This window comes from Chiloscyllium punctatum, chromosome 5 (genome assembly GCF_047496795.1).
Source record: "Chiloscyllium punctatum isolate Juve2018m chromosome 5, sChiPun1.3, whole genome shotgun sequence".
Lineage (NCBI taxonomy): Eukaryota > Metazoa > Chordata > Chondrichthyes > Orectolobiformes > Hemiscylliidae > Chiloscyllium > Chiloscyllium punctatum.
Window position 1 is genome coordinate 135,263,938 of NC_092743.1, and position 14,639 is coordinate 135,278,576.

Consider the following 14,639-nt stretch of genomic DNA (forward strand, 5'->3'; position numbering starts at 1 on the left):
AGGGGCTGCAAGATAGAACCAGCTTCAAGTAGCCATGTGATCTTACATCACTTCCCAACGATCAAGTAAACTACTTGATGAACATATTCACACTACACTTTTACACTATAGTCGACATGTCACATTTGATGAAAGAATGATAAAAAGAGCAACAAGAGTTTCCTCAGGGTCTCAAAAGAACTCTCATGTTCTCATGCTTGCTTCACCTCCAGATCCTCCAGAAACCAACTCCTGGTGACTTACCTGTTTGCTGGCAAGTTTTTGTTGTTTTCTGGCAGCTTCCAGAAGATCTGCTTCCATTTACCAGCCACATGCCATTCCCCAGCTGCCCGCCACTCCCCCCACCCCGTCCCCGACCCCATTTAGGTCAGCCATTGCCTTGGCAGCGTGTAGACGATGCCTTTGACCTCCTCAACCATTCAAACCATGAACTGAATTAAAAACAAAAACTACTGCCCTGCAGTTTTACCAAGTCTTGCAGACAATCTGGGGGCTTCCTGTTTGAACAAGAGCTAAACCATCATGTTTTACAGAGATAGATAAATTCTTGATTGCCAAGGGGAATCAAAGATTACAGGAAGAAAGCGGGAAAATGGGGTTGACAAACCTATCAGCCATGATTGGAGGGCAGAGCAGACTGACTGGGCCACATGGCCTAATGTCTGCTCCTATATCTTATTGCGTTATGGTCTTATTTTAATTGGACCATAGTTTGGGGGAGCTGTTGCTGCTCCTTTCCACTGGAACAAAACATGATTGAGGAAAGTGAAATCCTAATACATCAATGGAATTTTTATGATTAGATTACCTACAGTATGAAAACAGGCCCTTCAGCCCAACAAGTCTCCTCCCACAGTCCAAAGATGTGCAGGTTAGGTGAATTAGCCATGCTAAATTGCCCGTAGTGTTAGGTAAGGGGTAAATGTAGTGTTCTGGGTGGATTGAGCTTCGGTGGGTCGGGGTGGACTTGTTGGGCTGAAGGGCCTGTTTCCACGCTGTAAGTAATCTAATCTAGTCTAAAAAGTTCACACCAACTCCCTAAAGAGTAACCCACCCCGCTGAGCACTATGGACAATTTAGCACAGACAATTCACCTCACCTGCACATCTTTAGATTGTGGGAGGAAACCCGTCCAGGTACAGGGAGAATGCACACACTCCACACAGACAGTAACCCGAGGCAGGGATCAAACCCGAGTCTTTGGCACTGTGAGGCAGCAATGCTAGCTGCTGAGCCACTGATGTTTGCCCAGACCCTGGGAAAATAATTTCCTTTGACAAGCTGCTGCTATTTATTACTGTTATGGAATAATATTCTTCCCTGAACCTTTTGCAACAGCATCGATTTTAATGATTATTGTTTTCCTTGATTAAAATCTATGTCTTAATGGTTTGGCTATTCACTGACTTATTGTCTTAACTCTTATGTCCAATTATTGCATGATCAACTTGGGCAGTGAGTTCTAGGGATTTGACCCAGGATCAGGATATAGGACTTACCTGAAATTGGCCAAGTGCCATCTGTGACAGGTTTCATGTGCAGTTTCTTTCTGCCAACCTTAGTGAGTTTTCTCCCACTATTGTCTCAAATTTGCCTCATTAACCATACCTCAGAGCAGCCCCCCTGCTGGGCTCTCCCGTGTGCTGTCGGGGGAAGTACTCCCTACTGCCAGGATATCCCAGGATTCCTGGCACTGGAGCCATATTTAAAAGGCCATTGTGTACCTGGTCAAGGGCTGTCAGTCTGGAGATACTCTGTGTATCTTTTGCATCAGACAGGGTAGATAAGGGAAGATTGGTGACCCAATCATTGCAGCCTGTGACCTGGATGTCCCTGTGGATGAGGTGACACAGAGTGGGCCTATTCTCTTCCACCCACCTGGCAGAGGAGACCACAGCCACATTGCTATGCCAGTCCAAGATTGCTAGCTGTGTCAGTCCAGGCTCAATGGTTCAGAGGAACACCCAACATTGTCAGACGATGTAGAAGGGACTTTTCCCCTCACTGGTGGCATGGTAGCCAGGCCATAACCTCAGAATAAGGGGTGGGCCATTTAAGACCGAGGTGAAGAGGAATTTCTTGACTCAGAGGATGAAGAATCTCAGAATTCTCTACATTAGAGGACTGGGAAGTTCAACGATTGAGAATTTTCAAGACAAAAATCAATAGATTTCTTGATACTAATGACAGGCTTATGGGGAAACTGACCGAAAATGACATTGAGGTAAAGGATGAGACATGATCTAATTGAACGGCAGAGCAGGTTTGATGATCTGAATTGCCAATTTTTGTTCTTATGTTTCTAGATACGAAATGCATTCGCCAGGGATAGAAAAACCATCTTACTTTAGGTCTAAAAATAATTTTAAAATGTTGTGAATGCAAATTACTGACAGTCAACTTCTTTGGGACTGAAAATCAAATACCGGGATGTGGAGTCTCATTCCTTTGGTTTTAACTGTCTTTGAACAGTTCAAAAAGTTGTTAAAAAGTATAAAATTTAATCTTTTAACGATTTTCTTTCTAGCTTTATATTACTTCTTCTTAATCGCATGTACCTTTCCCTCTTTTCCTGTGTCTAATTTTAATTTGAATTCACAACTTGAACTTATAGTTCCTTGTCCAATCTTGTGTCTTAACTTCACAATGCTCCATTGTGGTTGATTACGGACAATGTTACTTGGCCTGTGCATGCAGATCCTGAATACCCTGCAGATTGTTATGTGTCATCTCCAGTTTGCACTTTCAGCAAGTTGCCTGACAAAATATCGTGTCAGGTAGTATCTGAGGAGCAAGAGAATGGACGTTTTGGGCATTTCTGATGAAGGGTTTATGTTTGAAATGTCGACTGTCCTGCTCCTTGGATGCTGCCTGACCTGCTGCGATTTTTCCAGCATCACACTTTTCTACTCTGATTGTCCAGCATCTGCAGTCGTCACTTTCTCCTAGTTGAAAAACTATAATGACAATTAAAAGGGTAAAGTTATATCTACCGGTATCAAATAGCAGCCATCACTTATTGGTCTTGCAGCAGCTTTATGTCATTATTACTTGGATATCCTGTTATGTATTTACTAAGTGTGATACACCAACAAATTGATGATGGTACTGCTACTAATGCTTGCCAATTCTGTTGTCAAATAACACACTTGACTGATTTATTAACCATTAGAGTTGTACTATTGCTTTTCAGGTTCGAAGGTTTGTGAATACACGTCTAAAAGAAAATTAAACAATGCTAGAGGGAAGCAAGGTATATTAAGAGAACAATGAAAAAAAGTGCAATGAAAAATCTTTTCAAAAGAGGGCATGTAAATAATGCTTATTCAACAGTACAAAATGTGCACGAATTAACTTCACAGAGGGATGGAAACATATTTAAGGTATGCATATAAAATATAGCATTTGAAGAAAAAATGATGAATTCTTGCCCATGTGAAATATGACAAGTATTCTTAATACTGCAAGATGTGAAAAATGCTAGCTATTAATTTGGACATGCACTATTTTGAAATTTGATTTTATCTCTTAGCTAGTTGATAGTGGAGATGTCACACAGATTGAAAAGTTAGTGGATGAAGATGTTGACTGCCTCAGCAGAATGGATGATCATAAAGCAACCCCACTGCATCATGCAGCTGGAGCAGGTCACCTTGACATTCTGACACTGATCACTGATCATGCCAACTTTGAAGGTAAGTGCTAATTAGATGATAACATGCACAAAAGTGTTCACTGTTTATACATAACAATAACATAAGCCACACCAATGTAAATTGTGGTATTTTCATAACCAACCTGTTACTCATTGTATTAACTTAGTTGAAATCAAGCATGGGAAGTCTATCCTTTGCTTTAACTCTGTGACTCGGAACTGTGCATTCACCAACTGATAAGATGAAGGAAATTATAGGTTGAGCTGAAAATATGCTGCTGGAAAAGCGCAGCAGGTCAGGCAGCATCCAAGGAGCAGGAGAATAGACGTTTCGGGCATGAGCCCTTCTTCAGGAAATTATAGGTTGCCTGGTTAAACTTATAAAGACCTAAAACCTCACATGCCATTGATTTCAGTCGATAAGGAGATAACAAGGATAGTTTGGGGTAGCTGTTCTACCACAAAGATCTGTGTGGTTAGTGAAAGAATCGGAGATTTGGGTGTAGAGGCCAGGAATTAGCAGTTTTGGATTTCCTTCCTTTTGTGTCAGAGGAACGTTTAGTTTTCAGAGGCTTTGTAATGAAAAAGCTGGTTAGCTGGATCTCCACCAGATACTGGATCTCCACCAGAATTACCTTACTCTTGGCGTTCTGGAGTATTAACCAATGAACACTTGCATCAAGTGACATTTTGAGTTCTTCCAGTGTTATGTTAAAAATAAATTGCAAGGCATTGGCATCAGTTTGCAAATTAAAGGTATGATAATCATCAGTAATTACCAGTGTGTCAAGAATAAACATCAAAATGAATCATTGCTGATTCCCAAAAATGTCCCTCAACTTCATCGAATCCCTACGGTGTGGAAGTAGGCCATCATGTCCACAGCAACCCCCTGAAGTGTATCCCACACAGACCCATCTTCCTAACCCTACATTTGCCATGGCTAATCCACCCAGAATACACATCCCTGGACACTATGGGTAGTGTAGCATGGCCAATTCAACTAACCTGAACATCTTTGAACTGTGGGAGAAAACCCACACTGACATGGGGAGAATGTACAAACATGAAGGTGGCATCAAACTGAAATCCTGGTGCTGAGGCAGCAGTGCTAACTACTGAGCCACCAGTCAATGCTGACTTCATGCAGCAAATGACTAGGACTATCATTGACTGCTGTGTTTCAGGGTCAGTGAAATGAAAACTATTTAGAAATCCTGCTGTTGCTCACTATTCAGTGGCTCTTACTGCATTTACAGGTATGATTATATCTGCTGGTGATCTGCTCAAAGATGAATCTTTGAGCACCGTGGGTGGCACAGTGGTTAGCACTGCTGCCTCACAGAGCCAGAGACCTGGGTTCAATTCCCGCCTCAGGCGACTGACTGTGTGGAGTTTGCATGTTGTCTGCGTGGGTTTCCTCTGGGTGCTCCAGTTTCCTCCCGCACATCTTTGGACTGTGGGAGGAAAAGATGTGCAGGTAAGGTGAATTGGCCATGCTAAATTGCCCGTAGTGTTAAGTAAGGGGTAAATGTAGGGGTATGGCTGGTTTGCGCTTCGGCGGGTCGGTATGGACTTGTTGGGCTGAAGGACCTGTTTCCACACTGTAATGTAATGTAATCTAATCTAATCCTATCACTTTGCTCAATTGTCATCCAGAACTCACTGTCATGCAGATAACAGCTATTTGGTGTTGAAACAGAAGCACTCTCTCGATAAGAATGTAGTTTATTTAAAGTGTCCAGAATAAAGGCCGAAATGGCCAATAAATGGCTGCATGCGCCCCCCTCTCCCCAGTATTAAAATCAGTTTGACTTCACTCTATTCCATTCCATTCCATTGGGCACACTGATCACTTATATCATACGCTGCTCCCCTCTGTCACATGGTCACATGCCCACAGTTCTTGTTTTAAGTTAAAAAGTAGTTAGGGAACATAGAATTAGAGGAAGACAAAGATCACAAACTTGGATGTAACATCAATCAGTGATCAGGAGTTGTCTTATTCCTAACATGTGTTTACTGCTAACAATGAAGGTGCCATAGATGTCACCTTGCAGAAGTGTCCCCATATGTTTTCATTTAATGATTTTGCATTACGCTTATGCAGCAGTTTGTATCAATTCATTACATAGCTGTCATCATGTCATTCTTGAGGACATTTATGTTTGTAACCTATGGAATTTATTATCTCTGACATTTTGCATTAAAAAGGTTTGAGTTCTCATGCCAATAACTTTATGACTTAAAGTCATTTTGATCTTGAAAGTGTAACATTGAGAGCAAGCAAACAATTTCAGAACAGTTCTATTGGCACATGACTAGCTTTCATTCAAGACTACAAGAAACTCAATGTAAGAAAGACACTTAAAGCAGTAATCTCTGGATGCTTGTTAATATCAGCTGACTGCTTTAGGTTTAAATACAGTATATATGGGATCTGTATTACAGGGACCTTGACATCTTGTTTGGATAATCCGAAATTCAGATTAGGTTAGGCTAGATTCCCTACAATGTGGAAACAGGCCCTTTGGCCCAACAAGTCCACACCAACTGCCTGAAGAGTAACCCACCCCCCTCTGACAAAAGCACCTTACAACTATGGACAGTTTAGCATGGCCAATTCACCTGACCTGCACATCTTTGGAATGTGGGAGGAAACCGGAGTACCCAGAGGAAACCCACAGAGACAATGGGCAAACTCCACACAGACAGTTGCCCAAGGCTGGAATCGAACCTGGGACCCTGGCGCTGTGAGGCAGCAGTGCTAAATACTGAGCCACCGTGCCGCCCTTAATTGATGTCCGGATAATCAAGGTTGTTCTGTATATCTAATCTTCTTTAGGAAGCATTCTCAATTATTTGAGGGCCATTGAATCTGGGTGCATGCCACAACTCCACTATGGGGCAGAATGATGCTGGAGGCTCAAAAGCTACTTCAGCCAGCACAGCTCCTTCACACCAGCTGTCTTAACTCATCGCAAAACGCCCCCCTCCACCATCCAACCCTATAGTTAATATACAACCTTCAATAATTCACAATCACATTTGAATTTGCCTTGAGAGTGTGGTAATTAGGGTCTGTACTTATGGCTCCAGTCTGGGTTTGGTCAGCATTTAGTTTGACCATAAGTTCTTCCTCTTGGCATTTGGTCAGTAATATGATGCCAGCATGCTAATTCTAGACATTACTGAAGTCAAGCAGCTGCACAAATCAGCAACCCAACCACCGTTTTTAACATCATCAAATACCTTAAATGTTGAGCCTGTAAAATGCCAATTGTAGAGAACCTTCAGTTGCCCACTGCATTAGGTAGGCATCGAATGGGAAAAAGTTTGGGAGAACTTCATAGGGGAATTAGACAAGGTGCCCCAAGTGTGGAAGGAAAGGCCTGGCTGCATTGAGCAGTAGAATCTGCTAGTGAAAGTGACAATAATTTCATATTTTTGACTAAACTTAATAATTATTTAGAGGCTCCAATAAGAAAAATAAGGAGATTGTGAAAGTAGGAGTCTATTTAATGCTGCGTTTTTGTTAGGTTCCTGTTTATCAACGTAACCCTGGCGCCACATGAGACTGAGGCCTAGTTTCGTGTTTGGATGTGGTAGCCCCTCTCTGTCACTAATTGCTTGTCTACTTGTCAGACAGCTGCTTCTTGGATGTTTGATGCTTGATTGGCTGTTGGCAGGGCAGAGACTAAACTGACCACTCACTTTATCTGACCTGGCCTAAAACAGCAAACCCAGTGCTTAACTAAAAACAGAAGATGTTGGAGAAACACAGCTAGCCTGGATTATGAGAGACAGGAAAGTGGTGGCTTTCATGCTGTTGATAGAGGGCAAGGAAGAGAGACAAAATGTGAGTGTTCCCAGAACAAAGCCAAAGGGAATGTAAAGAACATAGGAACAGAAGAACTAGGAGCAGGAGTAGGCCGTCCAGCCTGCTCCGCCATTCAATAAGGTCATGGCTAATCTTTTTGTGGACTCAGCTCCACTTACCTGCATTTTCACCATATCCCTTCATTCCTTTATTTTTCAAAAAGTATCTCTCTTAGCTTTAAAAGCGATTACTGAAGTAGGATCAACTACTTCCCTGGGCAAGTAATCCCAAAGATTAACAACTCTCTGAGTGTTGAAATTCCTTCTCAGCTCAGTTCTAAACCTGCTTCCTCTAATCTTGAGGCCAGTTCCCTCTGCAAATCAGCATGTCCTTTTACCCTTCAAGTAATAATCTATTTTACTGTTACTCCTACCAAAATGTATGACTTCATATTTATTAACATTGTATTCCATCTGCCAGATCTTTGACCACTCACTCGATGTATCAATGTTTCTCTGCAAAGTTTCACAGTACTCTGCACACTTTGCTCTGCCACTCATCTTAGTGTCATCTGCAAACTTTGACACCCTGCATGTGTCCCCAACTCTAAATCATCTATATAAATTGTAAATAATTGCAGTCCCAACACCGATTCCTGAGGCACACCACTAGTCACTGATTGCCAGCCAGAATAGCTCTCATTTATCCTCACTCTTTACTTCCTGTTAGTCAACCAATCCTCTATCCATACTAATACTCTCCTCTAACAACATGCATCTTTACCTTATGCAACAGGCTCATGTATGGCACCTTATCAAAGGCTTTTTGGAAATCTAGGTACACCACATCCACTGGGTCCCTGTTGTCCACCTTGTTCATAATGTTTTCATAGAATTCCAAAAGATTTGTTAATCATGACCTGCCCTTCATGAACCCATGCTGCATCTGCCCAATGGGACAATTTCTTTCGAGATTCCCTGCTATTTCTTCCTTGATCATAGATTCAAGCATCTTCCCCATGACAGAGGTTAAGCTCACTGGTCTATAATTCCCTAGCTTTTGTCTACTTCTCTTTTTGAACAGTGGCATCACATTTGCTGCTTTCCAATCTGCTGGAACTGACCCAGAGTCCAGCAAATTTTGGAAAATTACTGCCAGTCCACCTGCTATTTCTCCTGCCATCTCTTTTAGTACCCTGGAATATATTCCATCAGGGCCAGGAGACTTATCCAACCTTAGCTCTATCAACTTACCCAACACTACCTCTTCTATAATACTAATTGCTTCCAGGCCCTCACTTTGCTTCTGCATCACTTACTGGCATGTTATTAGTTTTCTCTGATGTGAAGACCGATGCAAAATACCTGTACAGTGCCTCAAACATTTCATCATATTCCACAACTAACTGCCCCTTCTCATCCTCTAAAGGACCAACATTTACTTTAGCCACTCACCTGTGATTTATATATTTATAAAAGCTTTTGCTATCTGTTTTTATATTCTATGCTAGTTTTTTTCTCATATTCTATCTTACTTTTCTTCTTGGCTCTTTTTGTGGTTTTCTGTTGCCCTTAAGTTTTCCCTATCTTCTAGATTCCTGCTGTTTCTGGCCAATTTGTATGCCTTCTCTTTCAATTTGATAGCCTCCCTTATTTCCTTGGACACCCATGGCAGATTGCCCCTCCTCTTACAGTCCTTCCTTCTCACTGGAGTATACTTTAGCTGAGCACTTTGAAAAATATTTTTGAAGGTCCTCCACTGCTTGTCAACTGTCATACCATAAAGTCTCTATTTCCAGTTTACCTTAGCCAGGTCCTCCCTCATTCTATCATAGCCTACCTTATTCAAGCACAGGACCCTGGTATTGGATCTTATCTTCACACTCTCCATCCATATTCAAAATTCAACCATACTATGATTACTCCTTCCAAGAGGATCCTGAACTATGAAATCATTAATTATTCCTGTCTCATTACATCAGACCAGATCTGAAACATTACCTCTGTTTATTTCTGCCAGACTCGCTGAGTTTCTTCAGCACTTTCTGTTTTTATTTCAGATTTCCAGCATCCACTATATTTTGCTTATAAATCTATCCTTAAGATCTTTCCAATTAGTTGGAGGTTGCTTTAACTGTTAACAATTTGATGTACTGTAAATCTCTTGGATGTTTTAATAATTTTGTTTTAAATAATTTTGATTATCAAAATTCCCGTTCACACACCTTCCTTCACAGCGAGGGATATCCCTTTGCGGGAAAGTGTAATAGTGTTGATATCAATTCAGTCGCCCATAATGTATCTTGATTTTTATTTCCAAAATTATTCCCTGCCACTCTTGTATACGAGTTGTATCATAGTTAAATTTTCAATGGAAAATGTCAACTAGTAAGTTATCAATTTTTTTCTGAGAGAAAGTCAGGATTGCAGATGCTGGAGAGTCAGAGTCGAAAAGAGAACAGCAAGTCAGGCAGCATCTGAGGAGCAGGAGAGTCGACATTTCGGGCATAAGCCCTTCATCCATTTTTACTGTTGAACTAAGTGCTTGGGAGTTGGTTAGCACAGTTGCATGCAGTTTGCACTGCATAGTAATGGGTTCAATTTCCACACCCGCTGAGGGTACTATCTCATTATGAACTTTTCCCCTTGCCTGGGGGTCGAGGTGATGACACTCAGGGTAAACCAACACCAACAGCTTTAACTCTCTCTCCCTCTGTCTCGAACAAGAAGCCTTATGGTCTCTTGGGAACGTGGGGACTTTATCTTTTAAACATTTAATTCCAGAACAATGGGCTAAAATACCTCTTCTGCACTGTATGACTCGATGAGTCTGACTCTACAAGGTGAAAAATTAGATGGCTAAAGTGGGAAACAGTTTGTGTCTGTGTGCAGTAAAATCCTTTCAGTTTTAAAATTGCACAGCCTTTCCCAGTTAGAGAAATAACCTAAAATACCTGGATTTTAATATGGGTCAGACCTAATGTTCGTAAGTTAAATGAAGACAGGATTCCAAAGTATTCCATTCACTGTGAAGAAAATAAATCATATAGAGGCATTTTTTGTCTGAATGCTAGTGCAATGAATTGTAAAACTTTTGGAAAGTGATTCTAGTTAGGCAATTCATCAGCAAATTGAAAATCATTACCACTGCAGGTGCCTAGTTGTTTGCTACACATCATAGCACAGTGATGCAATGATGTTATCAGAAATTGCATCGCTCAAAGCTGACCTTCACACCTTTTACAGCAGTTCATTATTTGTTGAGCAAAGAAAAGATATATTGCATTTTCAATAGAGGAAAAATGTTCTGCAATCTTTTGAAGAATGGTATAACAACTGATTTGCTGTGACATGAGGGTTTCATAATTTTGAAAACAACAGCAAGATTAAACGTACATCTGAAGTATGACCATTGATTTTTTTTTTAAGAAACAAACAATTCATTTTTTAGTATTTGTTGATGGTATGTAGGCATTGCTGAGCCGATAATGAACAATTATTACCCATCCCTGGTTGCCCTTGAGAAGGTGCTGCTGAGCTGCTTTCACGACCTGCAGCAGCCATTTGGTGTCAATAGACAATGCTGTTAGGAAGGGAGTTTCAGGACCTTGACCCAGTGACAGTGAAGGAACGGCGATGTGTTTTCAAATCAGGGTAGTGAGTCATTTGGGGAGGAACTTGCAGATGGTGATTTCTCATGTGTCTGCTCCCATGTCCTTGTAAAGGTAATCAATTTGGAATGTTCTGTTGAAGTGGTGAGTTCCTGCAGTTCATCTTGTCAATGGTAGACAGTGCAGCTATTGTCTGTTGCTGGTAAAAGGAGTGGAGAGGGTGCCAATCTGCAGGCTACTTTATACCAGGTGGTGTCAACTTAGAGTTATAGAGTCATAGAGATGTACAGCATGGAAACAGACCCTTCGGTCCAACCCGTCCATGCCGACCAGATATCCCAACCCAATCTAGTCCCACCTGCCAGCACCCGGCCCATATCCCTCCAAACTCTTCCTATTCATATACCCATCCAAATGCCTCTTAAATGTTGCAATTGTACCAGCCTCCACCACATCCTCTGGCAACTCATTCCAGACACTCACCACCCTCTGTGTGAAAAAGTTGCCCCTTAGGTCTCTTTTATATCTTTCCCCACTCACCCTAAACCTATGCCCTCTAGTTCTGGACTTCCCCATCCCAGGGAAAAGACTTTGCCTATTTACACTATTCATGCCCCTCATAATTTTGGAAACTTCTATAGGGTTACCCCTCAGCCTCCGACACTCCAGGGAAAACAGCCCCAGCCTGTTCAGCCTCTCCCTATCGCTCAAATCCTCCAACCCTGGCAACATCCTTGTAAATCTTTTCTGAACCCTTTCAAGTTTCACAACACCTTTCTGATAGGAAGGAGACCAGAATTGCATGCAATATTCCAACAGTGGCCTAACCAATGTCCGCAACATGACCTCCCTACTCCTGTACTCAATACTCTCACCTTCTTGAATGCTGTTAGAGTTGCATCATCCAGACAAATGGAGATTATTCCACCATATTCCTGACCTATGCTTTGGGCATGATGGACAATTACTGGGGAGACTGGAGGTGAGATACTCACCGCAGAATTCGGAGCCTTTGACCTGATCTTGTAGCCACAGTACAATCCCATTCAGTTTCATTTACATTTCAATGTCGACCTCCAAATATCTTTAGTTGTGTTAGTTAATTGGATGAACAAACATTAAGCTAATGGGCACTCATTCACAGACAAGTCTAGCTATTGTATTCATTAAGGTTACTTACAAAGTGCTTACTGAGAAATACAGTTGGGATAGAATTTCCACTTTGCTCACGACTGGCTATCTAGCATTGTTAATTCTCATGGAACAAAATGGAAAATAGCAGCCCAGATATGAAACTGGATAAGAGGCAGGAAACAGAGAAGGGGTCTGTAAAAACAACTCCTGAGCTTCCAGTTGCCTGCCACTTTAACATACCACTGTGTTCCCTGGCCAACATTTCTGTCTCAGACCTGCTGCAGTGCTCCAGTGAGGCTCAGTGTAAGCTGGAGGAAGAACACCTCGTCTTCTGCGTGGGGACCTTACAGCCTTCAGGACTCAAGATTGAATTTAACAATTTTAAAGCATGACTACATCCTTCCACGTTCATGATCTACCCCCACAGCACCAGATCTTGTCATGACTTGGCTTGCTTTTAGCACATCCAATTCATTTTCGATTACTCATTGTCCCCATTGCCACCAATGTAGCTTCTCTTCTTCCCAGGCTTACTATCAACAATTCATTTGCCTGTTTAACATTTTCTCTATTTTTGCTCCACCTCCACCTATCTACTCATACCTTCTCCCCCTCATATTCAGCATAAATACCATCTTCTCCCAGCTGAGAAAGGAACTCAACATGTCATCTCTCTTTCTCTCTCCACGGATAGTGCCGGACCTCTTGAAGGTCTCCTGCAATTTCAACTTTACATTGCTTCATATCTCTAGTTCTTTTGTGTTATTATTATGGTGGTGATTGGTTGGGTTTCTAACTGAACAAAGCTATTGAGAGTGGTACCCAGCTGTTGTAACTAAGATCACCGCTTTCTTGATGTTAACTAGGGATTGCATTTGTGTCAAGCAGGCACACTTCCAAAACTTGAAAATGGCACAAAACCTGAAAGTCTTATGAGGAGAGAAGTGGATCCTGAAGTCCCAGTCAGTGGAATCGATAGGCAGGACAGATGAAATGTTGATGCAGAGAGGTATGAAGTGATATATTTTGTGGAGAAAATTAAATGGAAGGGTACAACTCTAAAACTGAGTGAGAGGAGCATATGTGTGCAAGGGGAGGACAGGTTGAGAGAGGCATGAAGGATCCTGGCCTTTCTCAATGAAGGCATAGAGTACAAGAAAAGAAGCTGTAATGAATCTTTAAAAAGCATAGATTTTGCCTCAATTACAGCATTGAGTTGAATATTCTGCTTCTGAGGAGTGTTGGCAGGTGGTAGGAAGAGTAAAGAATGAGATGGATTAGTTACTGGATAGTTACCTGTCACCTTAGTACTCAAATTCTGGGTGAGAAGAATCACTTTATCTTGCAATTCCTCAACCCCAAGATTACTTATCTTCTCATTGGAACAGATCGTCATGACTCCACAACCTTCAACAAGCTTCTCAGCTTGGCTTAGCCTCTGTTTGGCAATCTGAATTATAGAGTCACACTGTATGGAAGAGGCAAATGGTGCAAACTCGCAAATGGTGTGGGAGCAAAGCGTGCCTGGCTCCTTACCTGCCTTTCTGGAACCCGTGGATTCTCCCTCTCTTCAGCAGGTGTTAACGATACCTTGGAATCTGAGATGGACATGAGAGATGTTTCCATTTCGATGTCCTTGGCATCTGAAAAAAAGATTCTGGATTAGTGGTGCGAGAAGACCACAGCAGTTCAGGTAGCATCTGAGGAGCAGTAAAATCGACGTTTCGGGCAAAAGCCCTTCATCGGGAATAAAGGCAGTGAGCCTGAAGCGTGGAGAGATAAGCTAGAGGAGGGTGAGGGTGGGGAGAAAATAGCATAGAGTATAATGGGTGAGTGGGGGAGGGGATGAAGGTGATAGGTCAGGGAGGAGGGTGGAGTGGATAGGTGGAAAAGAAGATAGGCAGGTAGGACAAGTCATGGGGACAGTGCTGAGCTGGAAGTTTTCAACTAGGGCGAGGTGGGGGAAGGGGAAATGAGGAAACTGTTGAAGTCCACATTGATGCCTTTGGGTTGAAGTGTTCCGAGGCGGAAGATGAGGCGTTCTTCCTCCAGGCATCTGGTTGTGAGGGAGTGGCGGTGAAGGAGGCCCACGACCTCCATGTCCTCGGCAGAGTGGGAGGGGGAGTTGAAATGTTGGGCCACAGGGCAGTGTGGTTGATTGGTGCGGGTGTCCCGGACATGTTCCCTAAAGCGCTCTGCTAGGAGGTGCCCAGTCTCCCCAATGTAGAGGAAACCGCATCGGGAGCAATGGATACAATAAATGATATTGGTGGATGTGCAGGTAAAACTTTGATGGATGTGGAAGGCTCCTTTTGGGCCTTGGATGGAGGTGAGGGAGGAGGTGTGGGCGCAAGTTTTGCAATTCCTGCAGTGGCAGGGGAAGGTGCCAGGATGGGAGGGCGGGTTGTAGGGGGGCGTGG

At 42.4% G+C, this 14,639-nt stretch overlaps 1 protein-coding gene across 1 annotated transcript in view; it reads left to right on the forward strand.

The window, feature by feature from the left end:
* Positions 1 to 2,194: 2,194 nt before the first annotated feature.
* Positions 2,195 to 14,639, forward strand: part of LOC140476815 (transient receptor potential cation channel subfamily A member 1-like) — a 98,405-nt gene continuing 85,960 nt past the window's right edge. The window contains exons 1-2 of the mRNA XM_072569606.1: positions 2,195 to 2,224; positions 3,533 to 3,695. Of these exons, the coding sequence (XP_072425707.1) occupies positions 2,195 to 2,224; positions 3,533 to 3,695 (193 nt within the window). The remainder of the gene's footprint in view (positions 2,225 to 3,532; positions 3,696 to 14,639) is intronic.